Source organism: Salvelinus alpinus, chromosome 37 (assembly GCF_045679555.1).
Source record: "Salvelinus alpinus chromosome 37, SLU_Salpinus.1, whole genome shotgun sequence".
In the NCBI taxonomy this organism is placed as follows: domain Eukaryota; kingdom Metazoa; phylum Chordata; class Actinopteri; order Salmoniformes; family Salmonidae; genus Salvelinus; species Salvelinus alpinus.
Genome location: NC_092122.1, coordinates 4,118,959 through 4,141,865, shown reverse-complemented (window position 1 = coordinate 4,141,865; position 22,907 = coordinate 4,118,959). Strand labels below are relative to the sequence as shown.

General features: G+C 42.1%; 2 protein-coding genes across 4 annotated transcripts in view; one reads left to right on the top strand and one right to left on the bottom strand.

Annotated features, from left to right (window-relative positions):
* LOC139565803 (synapsin-3-like) overlaps window positions 1-22,907 on the bottom strand; it is a 128,107-nt gene that overhangs the window by 41,638 nt on the left and 63,562 nt on the right. The gene's annotated exons all lie outside the window — the stretch shown is intronic.
* Window positions 3,163-22,244, top strand: LOC139565804 (metalloproteinase inhibitor 3-like). 2 transcript variants are annotated; one of them, XM_071386386.1, is made up of 5 exons: window positions 3,163-3,457; window positions 12,734-12,816; window positions 13,820-13,931; window positions 15,793-15,914; window positions 19,462-22,244. In XM_071386386.1, exons 1-5 carry the CDS (start codon window positions 3,328-3,330, stop codon window positions 19,657-19,659), a joined length of 645 nt encoding a protein of 214 aa, XP_071242487.1. In that variant the 5' UTR covers window positions 3,163-3,327; the 3' UTR covers window positions 19,660-22,244. The 2 variants fall into 2 exon arrangements, with proteins under 2 accessions (XP_071242487.1, XP_071242486.1); XM_071386385.1 differs by lacking the exon at window positions 19,462-22,244 and having other exon boundaries at window positions 15,793-19,089.

The window sequence follows — 22,907 nt, the reverse complement described above, 5'->3', positions numbered from 1 at the left end:
CATCAAAAGCTAAGGAGCTGTGCGTGACATCTTGCTTTGAAAATGAAATGTTTTAAAATGCGGTGTAGATGAATGAGCTGCTGATAAATACGGAGATGAAAACATTTCAGGGTCACGATAATGTGTCCGGGTTTCCTAGTTGACCTCCTAGGGGATAGGAAGTAGATTCTAGAGTAGCTTCACAATCAACAATGGGCATCACACTGTGCTGACACATCAGAGATAGAATGTTTTGACTTTATCGCACAAGAAGTGGCTTCCTTTCCGATTAAAGATTGATGCCCAACACCTAATATCTTCACTCACAAATTAAGTCCGACACCAGTTGACTGAATGGGGGGGTTTGTTTGACCTGCAGGACCAGACGTCCAGGAAGTTTCAATTAAATAATCTCTCACTTACCCTCTATTAGTCTCACAGGCCTGTTTGGCACGCAGGGATAATGTCTACCAATGCCTAAAGCCACTGTATGTGTGGGTGAGTTAGCCTAAGTGAATTCACTCAGGCCATTGTGTTTGGTTAGGGGGATGGAATGTAGTGTAAACTTGAGCCTTGTCAACCTTGATTGGTTTTACTACCATACACTATGTACATTGCTCATCTCATACACTGTAGTATTTCACATGTTTTCTTCAAAATAAACAGCAGTAAAGCGAAAAGGGGGCCATGTCCCACTTAAGCACTATGGCATGTAGGAGAGGGAGTAGCGTAGGAGAACCAACAGACAGGAACCCCAGTGAGTCATGCACATTTGGATGCGATCCCCCACCCTCTCTCGGCGCTGCTATCTTTTCAACTTTCGCCTCTTCCTGTGTCTATTTAACGGCTTGTCAGTCACATGAAAGGTATTTCCTCTGAGTCACCGCCTGGTCCCGTTTGTCATTACAGAACCACAGAACCACACATACTGTAGAGCCTTCAAACAACTCTTAGCGCACAATGCCTTCCCAGGCTCCCCGAAGGCTGACTGGGCAGCTCGCACTAAATAACAGGAATTATTTCTACACATAGATTTTTAGAGATGAGATTATGCGCCTGCATTCTGCTTACAGTACGTTGGCCTACTTAGGACAACAACATTTCCAGAAGGTCCTATGACGAGAGATATCACAAAGAGTTCATGCAAGGCTGTGACTCCCTCATCATGCCATTCTCTTAGTCACAATCTTTTTATATAAAGTGACTTCAGAAATGCTAGATAATAACTATAAAAAGTTACACTGACCGAGGCTTAAATTGAGGCCATGGTGACATAAACAAAGAAACAAAGACGTTATGTGGTTATTGGAGTATTTGTTTGAAGAATCCTCAGGGACATCCGATGGAAATGGTGGACACCACCCTGATTGAGTTGAGAAGCTCAGTTAAAAGAAAATGATAAACGTCACTGCTAACTACCCCCCCCAGAGAAACCTAATAAGTCTCCAATCTCTGACCCGACAAGGAATGCAACAAATATGATGACTCCGTCATGTTCCAACCTGACAATGGCTCAACAGAGGTTATGTTATTAATGGTTAACAATGGCCTTGCATATCTCCTGTTTTCTTTGGATGCTCACCATGAAGTTCTGACATGCCATGCCATCTGCATATAAAAAAGTGGATCTGATAAAACTGGACTTTAGCTGTGGTCATCTGATTCTATTCTGTTCCAAAGTTAGTCAGACACGGCTTGTTTATTTTTTGTCTAGAGGAAGGATTCCAAGAATTTCCAGGATATACGTACTGTACATGTACCCCTGAACAAATACAGGCTGATTATATAGGAAATAGTGCTCAGGAAACAACGGTATAATTCTGAAATAATAAATTAATACAATATTTATTTGCAGTGTGCCCCTTATTGTACAGTCATAACATGATCTGCGTATGACAGACACACTTTGCCAACAAATACGTTCTTCTCTGTTGTTAAATGAAATAGGCAGACAAAGGCCTACTGCACGTGATGCACTGCTGCACACACCACTTGTATGTTTTTATGGGCCATATAAGCTAAATGAAGGTGAAACTGCAAAAACATATATATTTCGTTTTTTTTTTTTAAATTTCTGAGTTGTTAGCTGATTGTAATAACGTCCTTTCCACCACACTTGCCTGCTGGGCCTGTTCCTATTGAGGTTAACGAAGAGCATTCTAAAAGCTGCTGAGGGGCTATAGGGTCATAGTTCATTAGCCTGGGATTACTCTGGCTTTGTTAGATAATTCTCAACCCTAACCCCTAATGTGGCTCCACAGATCAGCCTCCACACACAGCGATATCTCCACTCAGGTTTCTGAACCCTTACATAAAAACACAAAGGGGAGAAAAAAACAGATTAAACTTAATTTGTCTAATTCTAGAGATTGTAGCCAGCGTGAAGGATTTTACCATCGCTCACACTGGGTCACGTGAAAAACACGGTTCTCTCTCTCTCTCAACTTCAGCATGAGAAGCTTTTGAAAATGAGACTGGTTGTGAGATTAATGCCAATACTCAGAGGTGATTTGGAATGTCTTTTCAAAGGTATAAAAGGGCTCTGTGTTTCTCACACTGTTTTAGACAACAGGTGCAAAACGTTCTAGAGGCCATGTTGTTTTTGACTATATGAAAAAGTAAGGTGTAAACAAATGGAGTTCATTGCTGCCTTGAATTGCGCCTTTATCACTGACCAGAAAATGCTACAGAAGTTCACAGAACATAAATGGACATTTAGTGGTGAGCCTGGAAAAACCACCAAACCATGTCTTTCTGATACACCCAAAGGAAACCTAATTTGTACATGTTGCTGTTCTGTTAAAATAAACAAAACATGGTAATAACAACATAAAAACAAATAAGTGCCAAGTTTCCCATTAATTACAATAAATAAATGCTCCTTGAATGTATGAAACATTACATCAGGCTCATATGGTTTTCCATTCAATGAGCAATTTCCAGCGGTTTTTACTCAGACTGGAATGTTTTACGGCTGACAAAAGTGAAAGGGGGAAAAATAATATTTTTAATTTAAAAAAAAGAGACAAGCATTGTAAAGTCAATTCCAATATGTCATGCATCTGTTATTCTTGATGACATCATCGACGGCTCGAGTCGTGATTGGCTGTCGTGTCGCGAAATCTGGCGAGGTGGGTGGCGTTCCAGCGTCTCGCGCACTATATGTAATTCTTGACTCGCGCTCTGAGACCCAGTGACAGGCAGTACCCTGACCGGAGAGTAGAGTTGGACATACCCACTGAAGCAGACAACAGCTCAACTCGGGACAGACTTTGAATAACTATTCGGCGACATAACTTTTTTGTTTGTAAAGTAAACAGACAACAAGGGAGATTTTACGCACTAAAAATGCAGCCCCTCTGTCACCAACTGCTCAGCTTGCTGTTCGTTTTCAGCAGCCTTCAGATTCATCAACTCACAGAGGCTTGCTCGTGTGCTCTGTCTCACCCGCAAGATGCGTACTGCAACTCTGACATTGGTAAGTCGCATGGTTTGAGTCCACATAGACTATATGTTATGCCAACTAAAATATTTTCTCTATTGAAATGAATTGTTTCAATGGTTTTGTGATATTCTGCATACATGGAATATAATATAGTAATAAACTGTTGTTAGTATAAAGCGATGCAACTTTCAGTCTGGGACCTACAGTATGCGTAATTGGTAAATATATGCCAAACAAAGTTGTGCGTAAAATGTAACCATCACCTAAAAGCCCATTTAAAGCAGACTGTCAGAATATACCAGTTTGCAAGTATCAGATGGCTCATAGGCTAACGGTTTACTACACCAGCACGCTTTCTGACTAGTCTAAATAAATGCGTCATCTCTCAAATTAGTGAGTCAAGAGAGAGGAAGCTTTATTTTATTTCCTGTTGCTCTGATGAGAGGGAAGAGTTAACGGGAACGGTATCCATGGAAACATGTCCCACTGATCATAATGTTTTTCAGAGCTAAATGACCACTTGCTGAGCAATAAACCAGAACAGAACAGGCAGACAGTAGCCAGCCAAGGGGTTTTACTGCTGACTGAATATTGCACCCATGTGTGGAGGTTACCAATGGCAGATTTGTTCTTGGATCTTGGATGCTCTTCTGTTCTGTCTGGCTTCCCATAAGATGTAAGAGCCAATACTTGGCTAGAAATGTTAAGCAAGTGCTCTTGCAATCAATTTGTGAATTCTACAGTCCTAGTGGTATAGCATTTCCCTTCAAATGTTTGTGCTCTTCTATGAAAGCACATGTTTACTTTCCAATAGGGGCCTGATTCATTCCATTCACGCATTTGATATAGAGATATGGAGTCAGCATTGGTATAATAAAGCCTTGGTTATTGACTTAGATGCACTGTTGATTCCCGGGTGATATTTTCATTTGGGGCTGATCCTCGGACCCTCTTGTAGCTGAGATTTCCTTGGCCTCCTGCTCTGAGGAGGGTGGCTTTGTAAAGCTTGTTGTACCACAGGGGCATGCCTTCACAGGCTATGCCAGAATAACATGACCTCAGCTGTTCTTATCGAGGAATGCCTGTCCAACCTGAGCAGTGTTATTGGATAACACTTGTTAATAATACCAGGTGGGTCCTGGCTCACCACTGTTGCTGCAGGAGACTCATTCCTAGTAAGGGATTATTTGATAAGCCTGAGCAATAATACGTTTTGTGGGGGGTCTAAAGCAGGAAGAAAAAGGTAGAGTGAAAGAGAGAGGAGTCAACTGGGATATAAAGTATTAGAAGAGCTAGGAGAACTGTGTGCAGCTCTTTTGTATTGTGGAACGGAACTGCTGGCAGCAGGCAGAGTGTGTGTGTGTTTGACCAGTCACAGATAGCTTTGTCAGACGCAGCCATCAAACGTCCATTAGGGTAGCATAGTGGTCCAATGCCCCGGAGCGGAGGAGAGGAGGAAAAGTGGACATCAGAGCTGTTCCGCCCCACGGGCGGAGTCTTGCTGAGGACACAACTATGATGTCATGTTTTTTTCTGCAGTGATCCATAGTCCAGCCAGTGAACTATGACTGAAGCCTGACGAGGTCAGAGGAGAGAAAGCTATGTTGACTTTTCAACATATGGCAACTGTTTAAAAATAACACCCTCTCACACAAGTGGCAGATTGAACATTCATGTCAAACATCAACATATTTATGCAAACATTTCCTCAGCATTGATGAGCATTGCCTGTTATTTAATTATAATTATTGGGGCTTATGCTAGTTGGTGACTTGGTTCCATTGTGTTGAAGATGTACAAATGTTAGTGTCACAAGCAGTCAGGTGGCACCCTGCCTTTCATGTCCCCTAAATTGGCTCATCCCATTGGCAAGGAGTGGAGCCTAGTGGTCCAGAATCTAGGGCTGGCTTTAATGGCTGCAAGTGAGCACTTGTGAGCTCCACAAAATTCAATTTCCAAGGTCTTGGCTCAGCCAGAAGTGCGCCACGAAAGCCTGTAGCGTGCACAGAACTAGGGATGCCTCTTTCCTCCCACTGCAACGGACAGTGTCACAGTAGTCCCAATAAAACATAACACTGTAAACATGCCATAATGCCAAAGCCAGGATCACATTTCATCATGTAGATGACACAACTGTAGAGTTATTTTTCCCAGTGGAACAATTGGCCATGGAAAAAGCTTGAGAAATTTCTATGGGAGTAACATGCACACAATTATTTTGACCATATAGCCATCTTCTGCTCATTGAGCAATAATGAAGGCTATTGCTTTCAGTTAGAGACAGTCGATGAAGGTTGGACATCTGTTAGGATAGGGCTCTAGTGCAGTTATCATGAACATGTAAGCTTCTGATGACTATTGCATAATTATTATGCAACTGATTTACAGTTTTAGGCAAGATTTCCACATGTCAAATTCCGATAGCTCTTGTGTTGTAAGCCAACTGGACATGGAGTTTGGCACGAACATGATGTTTTTGGACAGTGAAGGATAACAGTTATCTCCTGGCAACACATAGAGTTACGATGGATATTCTGATTTGTGTCCTCTGAGCATGTCCAAAAAAACATGTGCTGCAGTCTTCTCAAAAAAGCGTAAGTACATTTTCCGGGACGAAACGTAGTTCCAAAAGCTTTACACGGCCTTGAATTGCATCACGTGACTGGGGTTTGATGAATGTCACCTTTGATAAACCTTACAGTGTCAAAATATACCACGAAAACATACTGTATGCAGATCTATACCTACGGAATATTCCCTATGAAAGATATGAGTTATAAAATGTGCCTTTATCCTCATCTTTTACCCCCCCCCCATTTCATTTGAACAGTACTTTCAATGAAAGCTGTTTATTTCGTCAACGACCTATTTTTCCTAACTTAAAACTATGACGATAATGGGACGAGATGACCTGGGGGGGAAAAAACAAGAACTATTACAAATGACTTTTCATTTTAGTTGACAAAAATGTGATGAGACGAGAATTCCCCGTGATTCCCCGTGAAACATATGACATGAAGCACATTTTAATCTGTTTTGTCCAATTCTAAGCATGCATGCAGAATATTTCATGCCATCCTCTCATTGGCAGAATTCACATCTTTCAGTTGTGCAGTCTGATTGAGCTCTCCCACACAGCTCCAGGCAATCACTTCAGTCACTCGTCAATCTTCTGAACTGATGCGAAGCCAGGACACTTGACTTGTAACCAACTTCAACTAGAAACACTGAGCACGGTTACATGCACACAATAATGAGATTATTGTGGATAGTCAGGTTAATATAACAGTTCGTTTAAAACGTTTACATGATTGAAAGTCCTTCAGGTGCCTTTTTGGTGAACTCCAAGTGGGCTGTCGTGCCTATTCCTGAGGAGTGGCTTCCATTTGGCCACTACCATAAAGTCCTGATTGGTGGAGTGCTGCAGAGATGGTTGTCCTTCTGGAAGGTTCTCCCATCTCCACAGAGGAACTCTGTAGCTCTGTCGGAGTGACTATCGGGTTCATGGTCACCTGCCTGACCAAGGCCCTTCTCCCCCAATTGCTCAGTTTGGAAGAGTCTTGGTGGTTCCAAACTTCTTCAATTTAAGAATGATGGAGGCCACTGTGTTTTTGGGGACCTTTCAATGCTGCAGATTTTTTTTGGTACCCTTCCCCAGATCTGTGCCTTGACACAAATCTGTCTCGGAGCTCTATGTACAATTCCTTCGACCTCATGTCTTGGTTTTTGCTCTGACATGAACTGTCAACTGTGGGTCCTTATATAGACAGGTGTGTGCCTTTCCAAATCATGTCCAATCAATAGAATTTACCACAGGTGGACTCCAATGAAGTTGTAGAAACATCTCAAGGATGGTAAATGTAAACAGGATACACCTGAGTCTCATAGCAAAGGGTCTGACTACTTATGGAAATAAGGTATTTATAAAAACCTGTTTTCGCTTTGTCATTATGGGGTATTGTGTGTAGATTCATGAGGATTTGTATTTATTTAATGCATTTTAGAATAAGGCAGTAACGTAACAAAATGTGGTAAAGGTCAATGGGTCTGAATACTTTCCGAATACACTAACGTTTGTATGTGAAAACTATTTCTAAGATGCATACTTTTAGTTTTGCGAACTCACTTCACTCGCGCATAAGAGGGAAGCTTGCGCTACCTGGTGCTACCTGGTGCTGGCACATGCTCAGATCAAATACACCACTGGAATGCCGATTAAGCTGTTTACATGTCCTAATCATTTGAAAGATTGCTTAGAAAACCAGGTGTTTTGATTGGTGTATGCCTACTTCGATTATGACCTTATTACGATAAGCAGAGTAAGGTGTTTACATGATTAATGCCATACTCAGCCTTCTGCTATAATCAGTTTAATATCAAATTATCAGTGTGAATGTAAATGTACTCACTGTTTACTATCGCTCTCTCTCTCTCTTACTTTCATGTAGGCTATTTTTGCTTTGATCACATCAGAAGCTATATTTTCCCATTCATCTGTGTTGCCGCTCTCGTGCTGTGGTCTGCAAATGCGAGTTGCGGTTGCTTTTGTCATTAGGGGAAAAACGAATGCTATTTGTTGAATATTATTAGAGAGTAATACTTCTGCCATTTTTCTCCTTATCAAGGAAACCACTGTTATTTACCCCCTTGACAGTTGTGATTGGCTGAAAATCAGAGCTGTAAATTGTTTAACTTGTAGCCAAGGCTTTATAGCCTATATGGTTAATTATGTCTGGCATTGAATACAATCTGCCACAATATCAATGTTGCCATCTAAGGTAAACGAGGGGATAGTAGGCCTAGTTGGACAAGGCTATCTGAATGTGCACATGATGGAAGTTAGAGGTAGCTTAAATATTCATTATTTAATTGCAAAAAATGTGACAAAAGGGCTGTGACTAAAACTAGACAAAAATTGTCCTGAGTTTTAGTTGACTGATAATAACTAAAACTAACAAAGGATGAAATGACAAAAATGTGACTAAGACTAAAAGGTACTTTAAGCACTAAAACTAAATCTAAAATAGCTGCCAAAAACCCTGGGGCTGACTATTTTTGAGGACTATCGTCAAACGGCTATGGTTTGTTTACACACAGTGTGAATACCTATACGTGAATTAAAATGCAAATGGTGACCTTAAGCTCCCCTCAGGTGTAACGCTGAGTGAGGAGAGAGGCTAATTTCCACTGTCAACTTCAAAGGCGACACGGTAGAACATGAATCATCGCAATTTAAGAGCCATAGGCGAGTTCAAAGCCTGCTCCCGTTGTTTCATAGGCCCTGCTCCATATTCACCAGCAGCACCCGCTCGAATAGATGAATCAGACAGACTTTTTGAATTGAGGAAATGAGGGTACATATAAAAAAGACACAACAAAGAGAAAAAAACATGTTAAATACCAACTCCAAATAACCTGAGGGTAACTTCGCAATCAGCAAACAGTGCAGTGGCTGGCTGTGATATAGCATTCGGCTGGCAGCGTAAGGAGTTCAACTATGTCAGCTGATATATGTTCTCTCAAGGAACCCTTCCTTGCATTTCTAGACAACAGTCGAATATCCATTTCCTGACCATTTTTTCTTGCCGCATACGTCGGCTACTTGAGACAGAGAGACAGAGAGCTAGAGACAGAAAGGTTGCTTTTGGTGCACAGCAGACCTACTGGGATGTAATTTAATTGGTGACTGAAAAATCCAATTCACATTTTTCTAAAACTTTTCATGCAGCAGATTAGCGTTTCGGTCGGCCCTAGCTACACTTTGGCCTTGGAGTTTAATATCCCTTCACGGCCGAGGTCCACGTTCCCAAGGAGCTGAGGTGTCAGGAGCAGACCTTTACATTCTCGTGTCATGCACCAATTCAGTATAGAAGATTACTGCTGCGGGTAAGTGTGGCTTGGCCTGAGATAAGAACCTTGGAGAAACATGTAGTTTAGACTGGTATAAGCTAGTTCTCAGAGTGGTGAGGGAGGAGGTCCTCAAGTTACCCTGTCCTTTCTCTTGGGAGGCCTGGAGAGGGAAGCAATGAGCTATTGCTAACTAAGTTACTATAGGTTGCAATAATGCAAAACCCAATCCTATTCTCTTCTGGTACCCAATCTTCTTCCCAACTGTCAGAGGGCATAGATGGTCCCATATTATGAGGAACATTATGTCATCTGGGATCAGCTCGGTGCATTCAAAGCAGCTTTATTCCAAGGCCAGCGTTCCTTCCTGTTAAAATAGGTCAAGATGTCAAAAGGTGCAAGATTCCCTGCATGTATGACATGGACACCCTGTGAGACAGGCATATCGAGTGTCTAAGCCAACTTCAATCACCAGTGTATTCCATGACTGCTTCTGAAATAGTACCCTGTTCCCTATATAGTGCATTACATTTGATCAGACCTTCACATCCCATGTTGGTTCAATTGCGTCTATCTCCTCGGTGAACTGGTGAGGACATTTATTTTCTATTAAGTGTAATCCAACTCCGGGTGTGGTCAGCTCTGACACCTCGAAAAGATGAAGAGTGCTTAGTGCTTATAGAGAGTAGTTTACCCATTTAGTGTGTCATACTCAGTAGCGTCGTTTTCCCCGCCCACTCACCTCAGATCATGTTCAGAATCAGTCTCAGCCACCAAACACACATATAGTTTATAACGCTGGTTATACACAACCACATTTCTCTTCATATGACCGTCTATTTCAACCTTGTCATGGTGACTTTTCCCTCATCACGCAATCTGTTTGCTGTAATCACAATTTAGCCTGAGGTGCCTCACAAGATTCACAGGCAAAATGTAAAGCAGAAAGAGGCTTATCATGCTTGATTGAATTACATTCCCACTTGTGTTGCGATTAGCATTTGAATGCAGAGTTTAGTAATCCAATGCTTCGGGGAAGAGATACCGTGCTAAATTAATTCAATTACTTTCTCTGTCATACCCCAGTTACTTCTCCTTATCAACAAAAATCCACCTACTTTCCACTGAGAATGTATGTCAAATCCACTGCAAAACATGAATATGTATGCAGCAGAAACAGGAGAATAGCACTCGCCTGTAATTGCTATTTGTGTGTTGCAGCACAGAGAGAGAGTGAGAGAGTGAGAAAGAGAGACAGAGCAGGGGCCACTTACTCTATATAGAGCTGAAAGAGATTTCTAGCTGCAGTGCCGATTACAGCTAAACTAACCGGTACCGGTCAGGTGGATATCTTATGCAGTGCTTGGGCTTAGAATTGGGTTACATAAACACTCACAATTTGGTCATTTCTGACACTGGGACCAGGACCTAGCCTGAAGAGTCATCTTGAAAGAAAACTCGGTGGTCAGGAGTAAATATAGCTAGCTTTCTGAGTTCTACTCAGGTCCCTTCCCTTGGAGGTCAAAGGGTCGCTGTAGGGAATAACACAAACCCTCTGTCTCATCAGCAGCTGCGGCCTTTCACACATTCCGCCAGGCAATGACTTCGGCACCACCCAATTAGTGGCTGCCCGCCCAGTGGCGAGCGTATCCCGCCTCAAAGAGCGTTTGGTGTTACTGTTGGACTCTTGTTCAGCGATATGACCTATGACTCCTACGCCTAATAACATTTGAAGGCTCAACGCTTTGATATTGATATTGCGCTTTGATATTGGATTATTATCATTTTGGGTGGGGAAAGCTGTCTTAGCAATGGAGTTTAGGTTTTAAGGGGAAGGCATGTTTTGGGCTACTGGCTTCTGAAAATAGTTTGAGGGATCAGTGCATTATGAGGGATCAGTGCATCATATCTGTGCATCATATCAGTGTATCACATTACATAGGGAGGGATCAGAGTAGCATATGTTTCATATCTTCACATTCCACAGTAATAGTGCCTATGGTCCATACAACTACATCAGTGAAAGTAGCATTCATTTGACTCTGCATAGCAGAGACTGGTTAGGTAACAATGCTGTGAGGCTCATAATATGCGAGTTGACTGATTAATGGAGCAGATGTCCTTGGGTACATTGGCTCAAAAAGGTCACCAAGAACACAAGGAGAATATATCACCTGAATAGGTTGAAAATAATCTTTGCCTTGTGATTCTCTAACAGCTATCAATTGGATGGCTGATGCTCTAATAGAGAGTCATGTCATTCTAAACTGGCAGGTGAAAATGTGAGCATGTGAGCTTCATTGAAGGTGTTGATGTCACCTCACCGGAATCTTCTGGGAGACTTTTCTATTCATAAACCACCAGGATTACTGCTTTTCCTTTAAACTCCCTTTGCTGCCCATTTCTGTGTGTCCGGGACTTAAATACAGACTATGACGCTATAAGAGGAGACGTTACAGTACATCCCTTCTTCACTCTATCTAGAGGAGTGAGACGCGCCCCCCCCCACCCCCCCCGGCTCGAGAAAGCGAGCCTCAAAGGAATGTGGGAAAGAACATTCCGGAGAGGAAAGATAAACATCCCTACCGTTAGTTATGTCTGCGGCTGTCAGGCTGCGTGGAGCAGGTGAACTCGACTCGAGTCGACTGCGCCTGCATGTGGACTATCCTTCCACTACCCCTTCTCTCCCGGGAGGCCTCAGAGCTCTGATATAAGCTCTCTGGGGAGGACCCTATTCACTGGCCTAAATGAGGCTTCGTTCATAAGCCGATCCCCCACACAATGGACCCACTTACTTTAAAAGGAGTGAAAGCAAACATGGTGATTCCACAGCCAAACTGTTTCACCTAGCCGCTGTTTACATGAGGGTGAGCAGCACTGATATGATCTTTTTCCGCCCTGTGCTGAATGTAAAGAAAGGAGGTTGTTTGTGGAGACACGTGGTTTTACGACACAGGGACACGGCTAGAGGGAGGTAGTAATAAAGCTGTGGCCTCATTTTCACTGTCCTGAAGACGAACTGCTTTGGCCTCTGAGTCAAATTCAAATGCTAGCCTCCTAGTCTTCCCTTGGACTTGTTTGGCAAGCAGAAGCAATCCACAAAAACAAATTAATAGACTATAAACTGAGCTAAACCATTACAAAATCTTCCCTGGGTCTCTCCTCTTGGGGCTGGGTTTTTAATGAGCTTTGGAAAAGCAATGAGCAGCCCAATGCATTCTAGGGTCCTAATCGGGAGTTGATATCACCCTACTTCTAGCTAAAGCATCTGTTAGGGTTTGATGCTCACACAAACACATCAGCCTGGCTCCAGACGTCAGGGACAGAGATGGGGACAAGACTTGCTCTGATATTGACCTAAATTCAGAATCATCCAATATGCTGGATTTGGCAACTAGAGGCTTTCCAATCTCCGCCCATTGCATAATTGACTAATTCTGTGCTTGTGTTTTCTATCTACAGTGATCCGTGCCAAAGTGGTGGGCAAGAAGTTACTGAAGGATGGGCCTTTTGGCACAATGCGCTACACGGTCAAACAGATGAAGGTAAGCCATCATCTCATCATTCATCATTTTACGTAATCTGGCCCATACCTTGAAGAGCATAACCGCACTCTGGAAAAAAGCACAAGGCTATAAGAATCACTAACAAGCTCATGGCTTTGAAACTAGAGACCAGTTTGTCACTGTAGGCCTACTAAAATGATACGGTGTATGACTAGGCTACTGTAGCAGTATCACTTAAGTTATAGGGCAATCCCTAATTCTTATAACCAAAACATGAGTTCATCGATGCCGTAAAATGTCCAAGCTTTTCCATTAAGTGCCACAAGAGTATGCTACAGAAGATTAGACGTTGTTTTCATCATTTCGTCTAACGCTGGGCCCTGTGGCAAGAAGGTTTGGCTAATCTAAGTTAAATGTGTTTGAATATTTGTTTTGCCAATGGAATCCAATGTAGTCGCAATGGTCTAAAGACAATCGCCTCTCAGTAAATAAATCACGAAGAGTGGGGCTTTGTTGCCCCTAGAAACATTTTCCCAGAAATCCCCCGTTTTAGGTCCCAACAGCTCGCCTCTTTCACGGTTTGTCCTGTTATTTCAAAGAATAGCCGCGTCTAAACAGGGATATCCAGGGATATCCTGTTGTTCCCAGAACTTTGGTCCATAAATCCCGATGGACCAAACACAACAAATTCCAGGGCAAACATTTACTTTGTCCGGCAGCGTTTGTGTTCCGCGCACCTGAACTCAATGGGTGGACCCACGGCTCAACCCCAAAGTCACGTCTTCATTATGTCCTGTGATTATGTTCGTTTTCATGTGGTTTAATGATAGCGTCAGTGGCCTCTTCCTCCACTAACCTGAATTCTTGGAAGCGATATCATCTCATCATGCTGTGTTTATTGTTGTGGATTCCTGACAACTTCGAGAACAACTCAATAATTCCAGTCGGGTCAAAAGCGTCAGAAGCAAGAACAAGTGCCACAGGTGTGTGATCTTCACTCCAGATTATATTAACACACTGTTTGTCGTGGTCTGTTTTGTAGATGTACAAAGGATTCAACAAAATGCAGCACGTCCAGCACATCTACACAGATGCCTCTGAGAGTTTGTGTGGAGTCAAGTTCGACATCAACAAGTACCAGTATCTGATCACAGGTGAGTCACTATTCTGTCATACATTACAACTGATCTGAAAAGCGGACATCTAATGTACAGTACTTGGCGGGCTGCATAGTTGTCATGGTGGTGCCAGAAACAATGTCTTTCCATTCAGAGCTAGTAATAAGCAATAAAAACAGCCCCGGGAGCTGCCTCAGAAGCACATTACCAAAAACAAATTAGCGAGGCAAGCAAGCACATCAGTGGAGTTGACTCCAGCTTATTCTCCCAGGCCTGTTTCCCTAACTCCGTCTCTGCAGCACGTCCCACCACAATGGCAGCGTTGCTAACGGCAGCCCCATTTTTTGGGGGGGATATAAATACAACTACCCCCCCCCCCCTTCCCTCCTCCCTGAAGACTTCTTGTCTGATCTGTGACACAAACTTACCCACTATTTATAACCTCCCATCTGTGAGAGACGAGAGAGAGGCAGGGGGGCACTTATTTTTTTGGAGCGTTTCCTTCTCCTTTAGGGCGTAAACACCCTCCTTTTCTCTTATAATTAACAGTTCTAGCAAAAAGTTCTGGCGTTTCCAGTGTAGGCAGGCATTTATCAAGTTCAAGTTTAATTTATTAGTCGTATGTACAGGATACAGATGGTTAACACCATCCAACACATACATACTTGTGTGTGGATGAGTGTATTTCAGTGTGGGTGTGTGCGCATGTGCGCTAAGGTGCGGAGAGTCACCGCAAGTGGTCAGTCCAATTCAAGTGTTCGGCAGTCTGATGGCTTGTAGATAGAAACGGTCTCTGAGCCTATGAGTTGCTATGGAAAGTCGGAGAGCAGTTTAGTGAGACCTAAGGCTGTCACACTGTTTAGCTGTGTGTTGTATGTTCCCATCACTACGTCCCAAACCTGTAAACATGCCCTATGAAGCCAATGATACAGGAAGGAAATCACCCCGGCAACACAAGTGTGTGTTTATTGTGGCTGGGTGATGATGACATCACAGTCATCCAGGCCAGGCAGCAGCTCTAGCTCTGGTTTGGGGAGTGAGTCTATAATTGGGTCTTGGGTCCCTGGGCCATACTGTATCAGGACTCAATTACAGGCATGTGAAATACGCCAAGGCCTGATAGATTAACTCCACGGGTTAGGCTTTGATCAACCCAGAGTGAGTGCACGGCCGCCTGATTAGCTATGAAGAGAGATGCCACACTAGCCTGGTCCCAGATCTGCTTGTGCTGTCTTACCAACTACTATACCAACTACAATTTGGGAACAGGCTAATGGCGCTCTCTCACCATTGTCTAATAACTTTGCCAGAGACGCCAATAATCCATATGGAAGTCGGTCTAAGAGTTGTGTGTTTGCGAGCTTTCAGCTCAGTGTGTGATGACGACAGGACAGTGTAGCACTAGCAAGGGATACACTGTTTCAAACAACATGCTAGCTGGTGGTCTACAGTGTAGGGTGAACCCGTTTGCAGCAGAGGTTGTCATCCTGACATTGGTGGTAAGCTGTGAACGGCCTAACCTAAAAATAGAAGTTCGACAACCTTTTGGATATTCTGAAATAGGGGTGTTGGTTTAATATGGGATCTACTGTACAAGATTGTCTTACATAGTTAAAATGCTTTGGACCGCTTGTTTGACTGGTGTATTTATGCTAATCGAGGTATGGCAATTATACAATTAGCCAAAAAATATGCTAGGGATGACATCTGACTCTTTGGACATCTGACACTTTCCCATGGCATTGGGAATATGACATGGCATTGTTTGTCAGTCTTCAGTTTTTTGGGGAAACAAACAAACCATTGCAATGAATGTTTTGTAAGTCATGAAATAATTCACGAATTATGTAATGCATAACAAAAGCTGATCTGTAACCAAACCTCTCTCTCCCCTCAGGCCGCGTGTTTGACGGCAAGGTCTACACCGGGCTGTGTAATTTCAACCAGCCATGGGAGCGCCTCTCGCTGGCCCAGAAGAAGGGCATCAACCACCGTTACCAGCTGGGCTGCAACTGCAGGGTGAGTGGCAACAACTGCGCTCTCGGGGAGAATATGGATAAAGTGGCTCCCGGGGAGAATATGGATAAGATGGCTATGGATAAGGAAGCTAAAGCAACCCAACAGCAGCAGAGCCAAGATGGAGGAGTAGGAGCCAGAAAGAGGGGCAGGGGCCGGGGCAGAGGCAAGGGCAGAGGCAGGCAGAACCAGAACACCCTGCTTACTGCAAAGCATACCATCCTGCTCTGAGCAGCTCTCTGCTCCTCTATCTAGAAGACTTCTTACCACAGTTGGGGTTGCCCCTCTTCAAAGACACAAGGCACTTCATAATCTCCATATGTTCTTAGATATTGGATATTGGCTGTAGAAAAGGAGGGGAAATAATGTGTTCATTTTATGATGATAATGACTTTAGTGGCCTTGCATATATATTGGGTCAAATAGATTATGCTGATGAACTGCAACCAATTATGAAATCCTTGCCAAACCATTTAAAACGTTTCCCTCTTCTTAAGTGTAGCACAATACAAGCATGACTATCAAAATATATACCAAATCATTTTGATTTTGATTATGTAACTTTTCTGATTGTAGGGACATACTAATTCCAGATAGTGGCTGAATTATATAATGTAAAGGTTTTAGGCTGTCAGGAATATAAAAGTGTCCCCTTTCCATTTTGGCATCATAACGGATAATACACATCCATGAATGTAACTGAAGAGACAGATGGAAAGACGAAAAGAGAGATTTATAATGATCTTTGGGAGTTATTAAATCATTTAACTACACTGGAATTACTTTCCCTGTTATTCCAAACCCTGAATTCAGCGCTCGGTCGGACCTCTTTATGCAGGACCTGCTCCTGTGCAGCTCCAGTCCAGGCTCATAAATATCCTACTGTACTGCATAGCTCAAGACACACCATCTGGTCTGCCCATCACTGCCCCGTCAACAGCAATAAGTGCATTGCCAGACAGGAGTAACTACAGAGTCCAAATGCTGTCCAACACCTTTCAAACTGCTCACACCCAAACTCCTTAAAGGGTTGTAATGTTAAGACATGTTTAGGCGTACAGTGAGTCTTAGAGGCCAACATAGAACAATGGAGGTATGTCTGTGACCAAACATGGCAAGTCAGCATCAGGAATGAAAAACAAACTTGGGACAGAACTCGACATGGTAGAAGCGTATTATTTGGTTTATTATCCATTTCAGTTCAAATGTAATCTTTCATCTGAAAGAAAGACAAAAATCACACACAAATGTGTTCTAGCAATAGGCTGCTACTACACAACATCTCATTGTGTGAACCCCTTTGAAGCAGCATGCTAACTGTCTGAGAAGACAAGTCAACAGACAGACAGAGGCAGTGCAGACACAGCCATCTCTGTGGTTGTATATCAAGAGCACGAACCGCCTAGAGATCTCTTAGAGTGCGAACGTCACGCTTCCCCGACGCTTCAGCCAAATCATTAAAACCACAGTTTGTCATCTTTTGCATTCTTCAACAAATGATGATTTACAGCTAAGGAATGCAGGAAGCATGTGAAAATAATCCACTGCAGTGTAGAAAAAAAACATTGGCATCAGTAAATGATTAAAAAGCTAACTGTCCATAACATAGCCCCATGAACACCAGAACTAGTTAAACTTCATTGAAAATGCTTGCACCATATGGACCATAAAGAATGCGTTCAGCTTCACCCATATTCCTCAAGCTATCTGCTGTCGATTCCTCTGGCTCTGTCATTACTGTACACACAGCTTTTACTGAAACACCTCTTTGGATTTCTCTAAAACACACAGTGTATTTGTCAGTTAGTTTCTCCATTTCTAATTTCTTTAAAAAGACCTTTAAAAAGACATTTGGCAGGCTATACAGTGCATTCGGAAAGTATTCAGACCCCTTGAATTTTTCAAAATGTTGTTACCTTAGAGCCTTATTCTAAAATGGATTACATCGTTTTTTCCCCCTCATGACGCTACAAGCTTGGCACACCTGTATTTGGGGAGTTTCTCTCATTCCTCTCTGCAGATCCTCTCAAACTCTGTCAGGTTGGATGGGGAGCGTCGCTTCACAGCTATTTTCAGGTATCTCCAGAGATGTTTGATCGGGTTCAAGTCCGGGCTCTGGCTGGGCCACTCAAGTACATTAAGAGACTTGTCCCGAAGCCACTCCTGCGTTGTCTTGCCTGTGTGTTTAGGCTCGTTGTCCTGTTGGAAGGTGAACCTTCACCTTAGTCTGAGATCCTGAGCGCTCTGGAGCAGGTTTTCATCAAAGATCTCTCTGTACTTTGCTCCATTCATCTTTCCCTCAATCCTGACTAGTCTCCCAATCCCTGCCGCTGAAAAACATCCCCACAGCATGATGCTGGCACCACCATGCTTTACCGTAGGGATGGTGCCAGGTTTCCTCCAGACGTGATGCTTGGTATTCAGGCAAGAGTTCAATCTTGGTTTCATCACACCAGAGAATCTTGTTTATCATGGTCTGAGAGTCCTTTAGGTGACTTTTGGCAAACGCCAAGCGGGCTGTCATGTGCCTTATACTGACAAGTGTGTGCCTTCCAAATCATGTCCAATCAATAGAATTTACCACAGGTGGACTCCAATGAAGTTGTATAAACATCTCAAGAACGATCAATGGAAACAGGATGCAACGGAGCTCAATTTCATGTCTCATAGCAAAGGGTCTGAATACTTATGTAAATAAGTATTTCTGTTTTGTTTTTTGTATAAATTTGCTAACATTTCTAAAAACCTGTTTTTGCTTAGTCATTATGGAGTATTGTGTGTAGATTGAGGATTTTTATTTATTTAATCCATTTCAGAGTAAGGCTGTAACATAACAAAATGTAGAAAAAGTCAAGAGGTCTGAATACTTTCCGAATGCACTGTATGTGAGAAGATAATTATAAGTTTAAAGGATGTTGATGGAATTGCAGTTCAATATTTCTGTGCCTTTGGTTATCTTCTCCATTCCCTATGGGAAAACTACAAACTAAGTAGTGGACTTTCATTTCAGAGGCTGGCAATTAGATTCATATTTGAACTCCACTGGCTTATCTACAGGAAACTACATTTGAATTGAAACCATCCATTCATTCATCCTGTAGAGCAATGAGTATAAAATGCATGAATGAGTTTCTAAATTGTAATGTATTGAATTACATAAACTACAAAAAGAACTTGACTCACCTCACTCTTTGCTGATTTCTCCTATTCAAAATCGTATTCTCCACATATTAAGTCTTGTGTACAAGATGATGCGTTGCTTCAGCCTGTCCTGAAATGCTAATTCTGTCTTGGCCTTTATTTACTTTATTTACTGCTGGATGTAGACTCACTGTGCTTTGAATTGGTCAATATTTAACAGAACATGAAATTCGTATATCTGTCACATATCTTAAATCAGATTTTTTGTTAATCAAAAAGGATTCAATTGAACTTTATTCAAGTCGAACTGTAAACACACAGTGAGCCTTCACCAGTATGCTGTGGCATTATTCCATTTTATTTTCCTGCTTTACGACTACATCTTTAGTTTCGCTTCTTCTCTCTGTAGATTAAGCCCTGCCACTACCTGCCCTGCTTTGTGACCTCAAAGAACGAGTGCCTGTGGACGGACATGCTGTCCCACTTCGGCTACCCCGGCTACCAGTCCCGGCACTACGCCTGTATCCAGCAGAAAGAGGGCTACTGCAGCTGGTACCGGGGGATGGCCGGCCGTGACAAAACCACCATCAACTCCACCGACCCCTGAGCGTAAACCACAACCAACCCCCAAAACCATCACAACTTTCTTAGAGTTTCTTCTCCTCTTCCTCTTCTACACCTTTCCCAAACTCCCCCACGGCCCTCGTCAACCACAGAGTATTACAGAACTCTTAAAACGTACAGTACTAGCCCCAAGTGACCACTCCTACGCCCTCTGACGAAATATACAAGACCTAAAATAATCAGTGCCTGGCTATCTCATAGAAGTAGCACTTCTGATGTAAACAATACCTTTTTTGTTTCATGCTGTACATTACAGTTTCTCCCACCTTCCTTCCCATTTCCCTAGCTATCAATGAGCAGAAATTAGACCCCATCCCAGTCAACTTTTTTCAGACTGCAATACCAATGGCCCTCTAAAAAGCGAGACCTTTTTCAAACTATCGTAAGGCTTATTATGGGTGGGATGGCATTTCAGAACGGCAGTTTCCAGCAATACATAATGGTGAAAATTATTCTAATATTAAGTGTGTGGTGCAGACCGTATCAACAAAGCTCCTGCAACATAATGTTATCCTCAACACAAGTTATGCACAGTAACCAGACACATTGTCACCAGTACGAGGGCAATGCCAACACGAGGTATGGCCTCTGAAAAGCAATACCTCTTGCTCCAGTCACACAAAGGTATTTTATTGGTATTTAACAATGATTTTGAATCACATGAAAGTGTATATGTATATGTTGACAGTTTATACTGTCAACATGTCTATTTATATGAATGATGCAATCTTTGCCTCCCTGACTGCTTGCACTGTAAAGTTCATTCGAGGTTGTATTAAATTGCATTTACATTTTAGTCATTTAGCAGATCACACTATATGAATGCATTGCTAATATCGGACGATGAATTGATTGAGTATAGCTATATTTTCTTTTCCGTAACCACCACTAAGAATGACCCTTACAGCTCAAGCACAGGGAATTCTTAATCTTTCACAGAGAAATGGATGCAAGTTATTTAATTATTTTGCTGTATATGATATAAGCTACAAAACAATGAACAGTTGACTCGACTGAAACCTCTGTAGTAGATTTATTTATCCTTGTTTGTCGAATCAGACAATATCCATGCAAATACTACAAACAAAATCAACTATCCTACTAAAATAGCCAAATATATATATATATATATATATCTTTGTATCTGGCCAAAACTGTATTACCATCACTACCCTGTTTGGCTGTCATGAAGGACCAGAATCCCAAATTGTGTTTGTAAAGCATTGATTTAATGTTAGTTCTGTGTTAGATCCGCCTTCAGCAGATTTTGAATGATGGTACTTTTGCCCAATCACAGTTCCCCTTCTGGTTCTCATGAGGGAAGGAACATTTTAAAGCAGAGGTTTCAGACAAAAAAAGTGTTTTCATAAATGTATATTCCATTTGTGTAAGTATTTAACTATTTCAGATGAAACTGATGAAAATAACACTATTGTCACTAAACTCTTCTACTTTTGTTGAGTTTTCCAGTTCAGTATCTTCAGTCCATTCCGTTAGAAACAGAGATGCCTCAGCAGGAGTTAGAAGTCTTTGCCCAGTCTTTCAGCTCTGCCCACTTTTCCATTATGTTCAGAAAAGGCCATGCCAAGTTGATGTTGAACAGAATAGAGTACGGCCCTGACGTGACAGTTTTAGAAGGAAATCCGCAAAAATATAGTTTAGTCAATTTATTATTCATGTAAACTATTATAATGTGAGGAACTCAAATTAAATCTAAATCTTGCCTCCTCCACAAGGCACTTCTTACATGAAACACAATTATTTCAGGCACTATATTTATAGAAAAAAAGAAACATTATCTCATTCAACAATGTAGAACAGAAAATTATAAAACAATGTCGAATTCGACATTTCCGACCATTTCAAAAGGAGATGAGGTAGAGGTGGTTCATCAGTCTCATCGTGTTTCCCCACTGCTGAGCTTCTGACACCTCCTCCAGGCCTTGGCTGAGCTTGAAACACAATCCAGAGGCAGATCCTCAGTAGCTCCTCAGTAGTCTGAGAGGACTACTATGCCACAGAGATATCACTAAAGCCTGAATGTTCCACATCAGCAACACTGTTCTTGTTCTCCTCAGGCAGTTAGAAGTAGAGCTGGTTTAGCATTGAGAGAATGGTGGGCTCAGTGAGTGTAGCCCGATAGTTCCAGAAGCCAGATAGTATGTAGTCTTCATATAGATCCATCCTTTAGATAGAATACTGGGAAGGTTCCTCGGTGTGTTTAGCCTTCATTGACACACTTCTCTGTTTGTCAGTCTTGAGTTGTTTCCATCTCCCTCACCTGGTTTTGGAAGTTTCTCTCTCTTCGGCCTTGGCATCTCTGTACCTGTATTTTTTTGTGGTTCGTGTTTGTGTAAATTTACTGTCTGCTTAACACAGAAACACTTGGTCAAGTCGATCCAGAGTGCATTTTAAAAGGAAGCTGGCAAAAGGCTGTGTACCATGTGTGTGTATACACTGATTCCTAAAAAGGGGGGCGAGCGACCGTTTCCTTGTAGGGGTTGCAGAAATGTTTGACTTAATTTCTGTGTTTTATATTTTTATAATAAAGATTTAATGAAAAATGGACCATATGAGTTTGCATTGATTCTTGTGCTGTTGTTTTCTTGAAGTCAAAGTAGCACACCTGGTCATGATCCAAGCTCAGTATTTTATCACGGTCACAAGGCAAATTTGGACCTGACCTTTATAGCAATATCTTTGTGATATCATAGAACAATCTGTAAAGTCAGGAGCTACATTACATAATGGAATTACACAGAATTGTTCCAACTTGCACATTCAACTTTGCACCAGTTAGATTACACCAGTAAATAGGTAAGCGCATTAAAAATTGCTTTATAAATGGTTGATGAAATGGTAGCAAGCTCCAACAAGGCTGTCACTAAGATGCTAATCAATCCCACCTGTTTGGCATTGGCCTAGAAAATACGTTAATAAAAAGTGTCCAGCTGCTACACTTGATAGTTTGGAGCAACCTTAAGCCTACTTACCTTGCACTGTCTCTTTAAGATCCATGGGCTTTAGTGTTGTGATGCCCATAGTGTTGCACTGAGACATAACAATTTTTTTGTTATGACTACTTTGAGGACAACATTCTTTAACTGGTCTGTGTTTTCGCTGCCTGAAGTACCATAAGCTCAACTGAAGGCGATTGGAAACTACAACCAGGGATAATGAAGTCGGGCATGATGGGCAACAATAGGAGCTGCACTCTGGCTGAGACATTTT

What these genes read in the sequence shown, in the direction of transcription:
- LOC139565804 (XM_071386385.1), top strand. Translation starts at nt 3,328, where the DNA reads ATGCAGCCCCTCTGTCACCAACTGCTCAGCTTGCTGTTCGTTTTCAGC. An exon ending in GTACTGCAACTCTGACATTG is followed by an intron (nt 3,458 to 12,733) that starts GTAAGTCGCATG and finishes TTCTATCTACAG; the next exon opens with TGATCCGTGCCAAAGTGGTG. An exon ending in GTACCAGTATCTGATCACAG is followed by an intron (nt 13,932 to 15,792) that starts GTGAGTCACTAT and finishes CTCTCCCCTCAG; the next exon opens with GCCGCGTGTTTGACGGCAAG.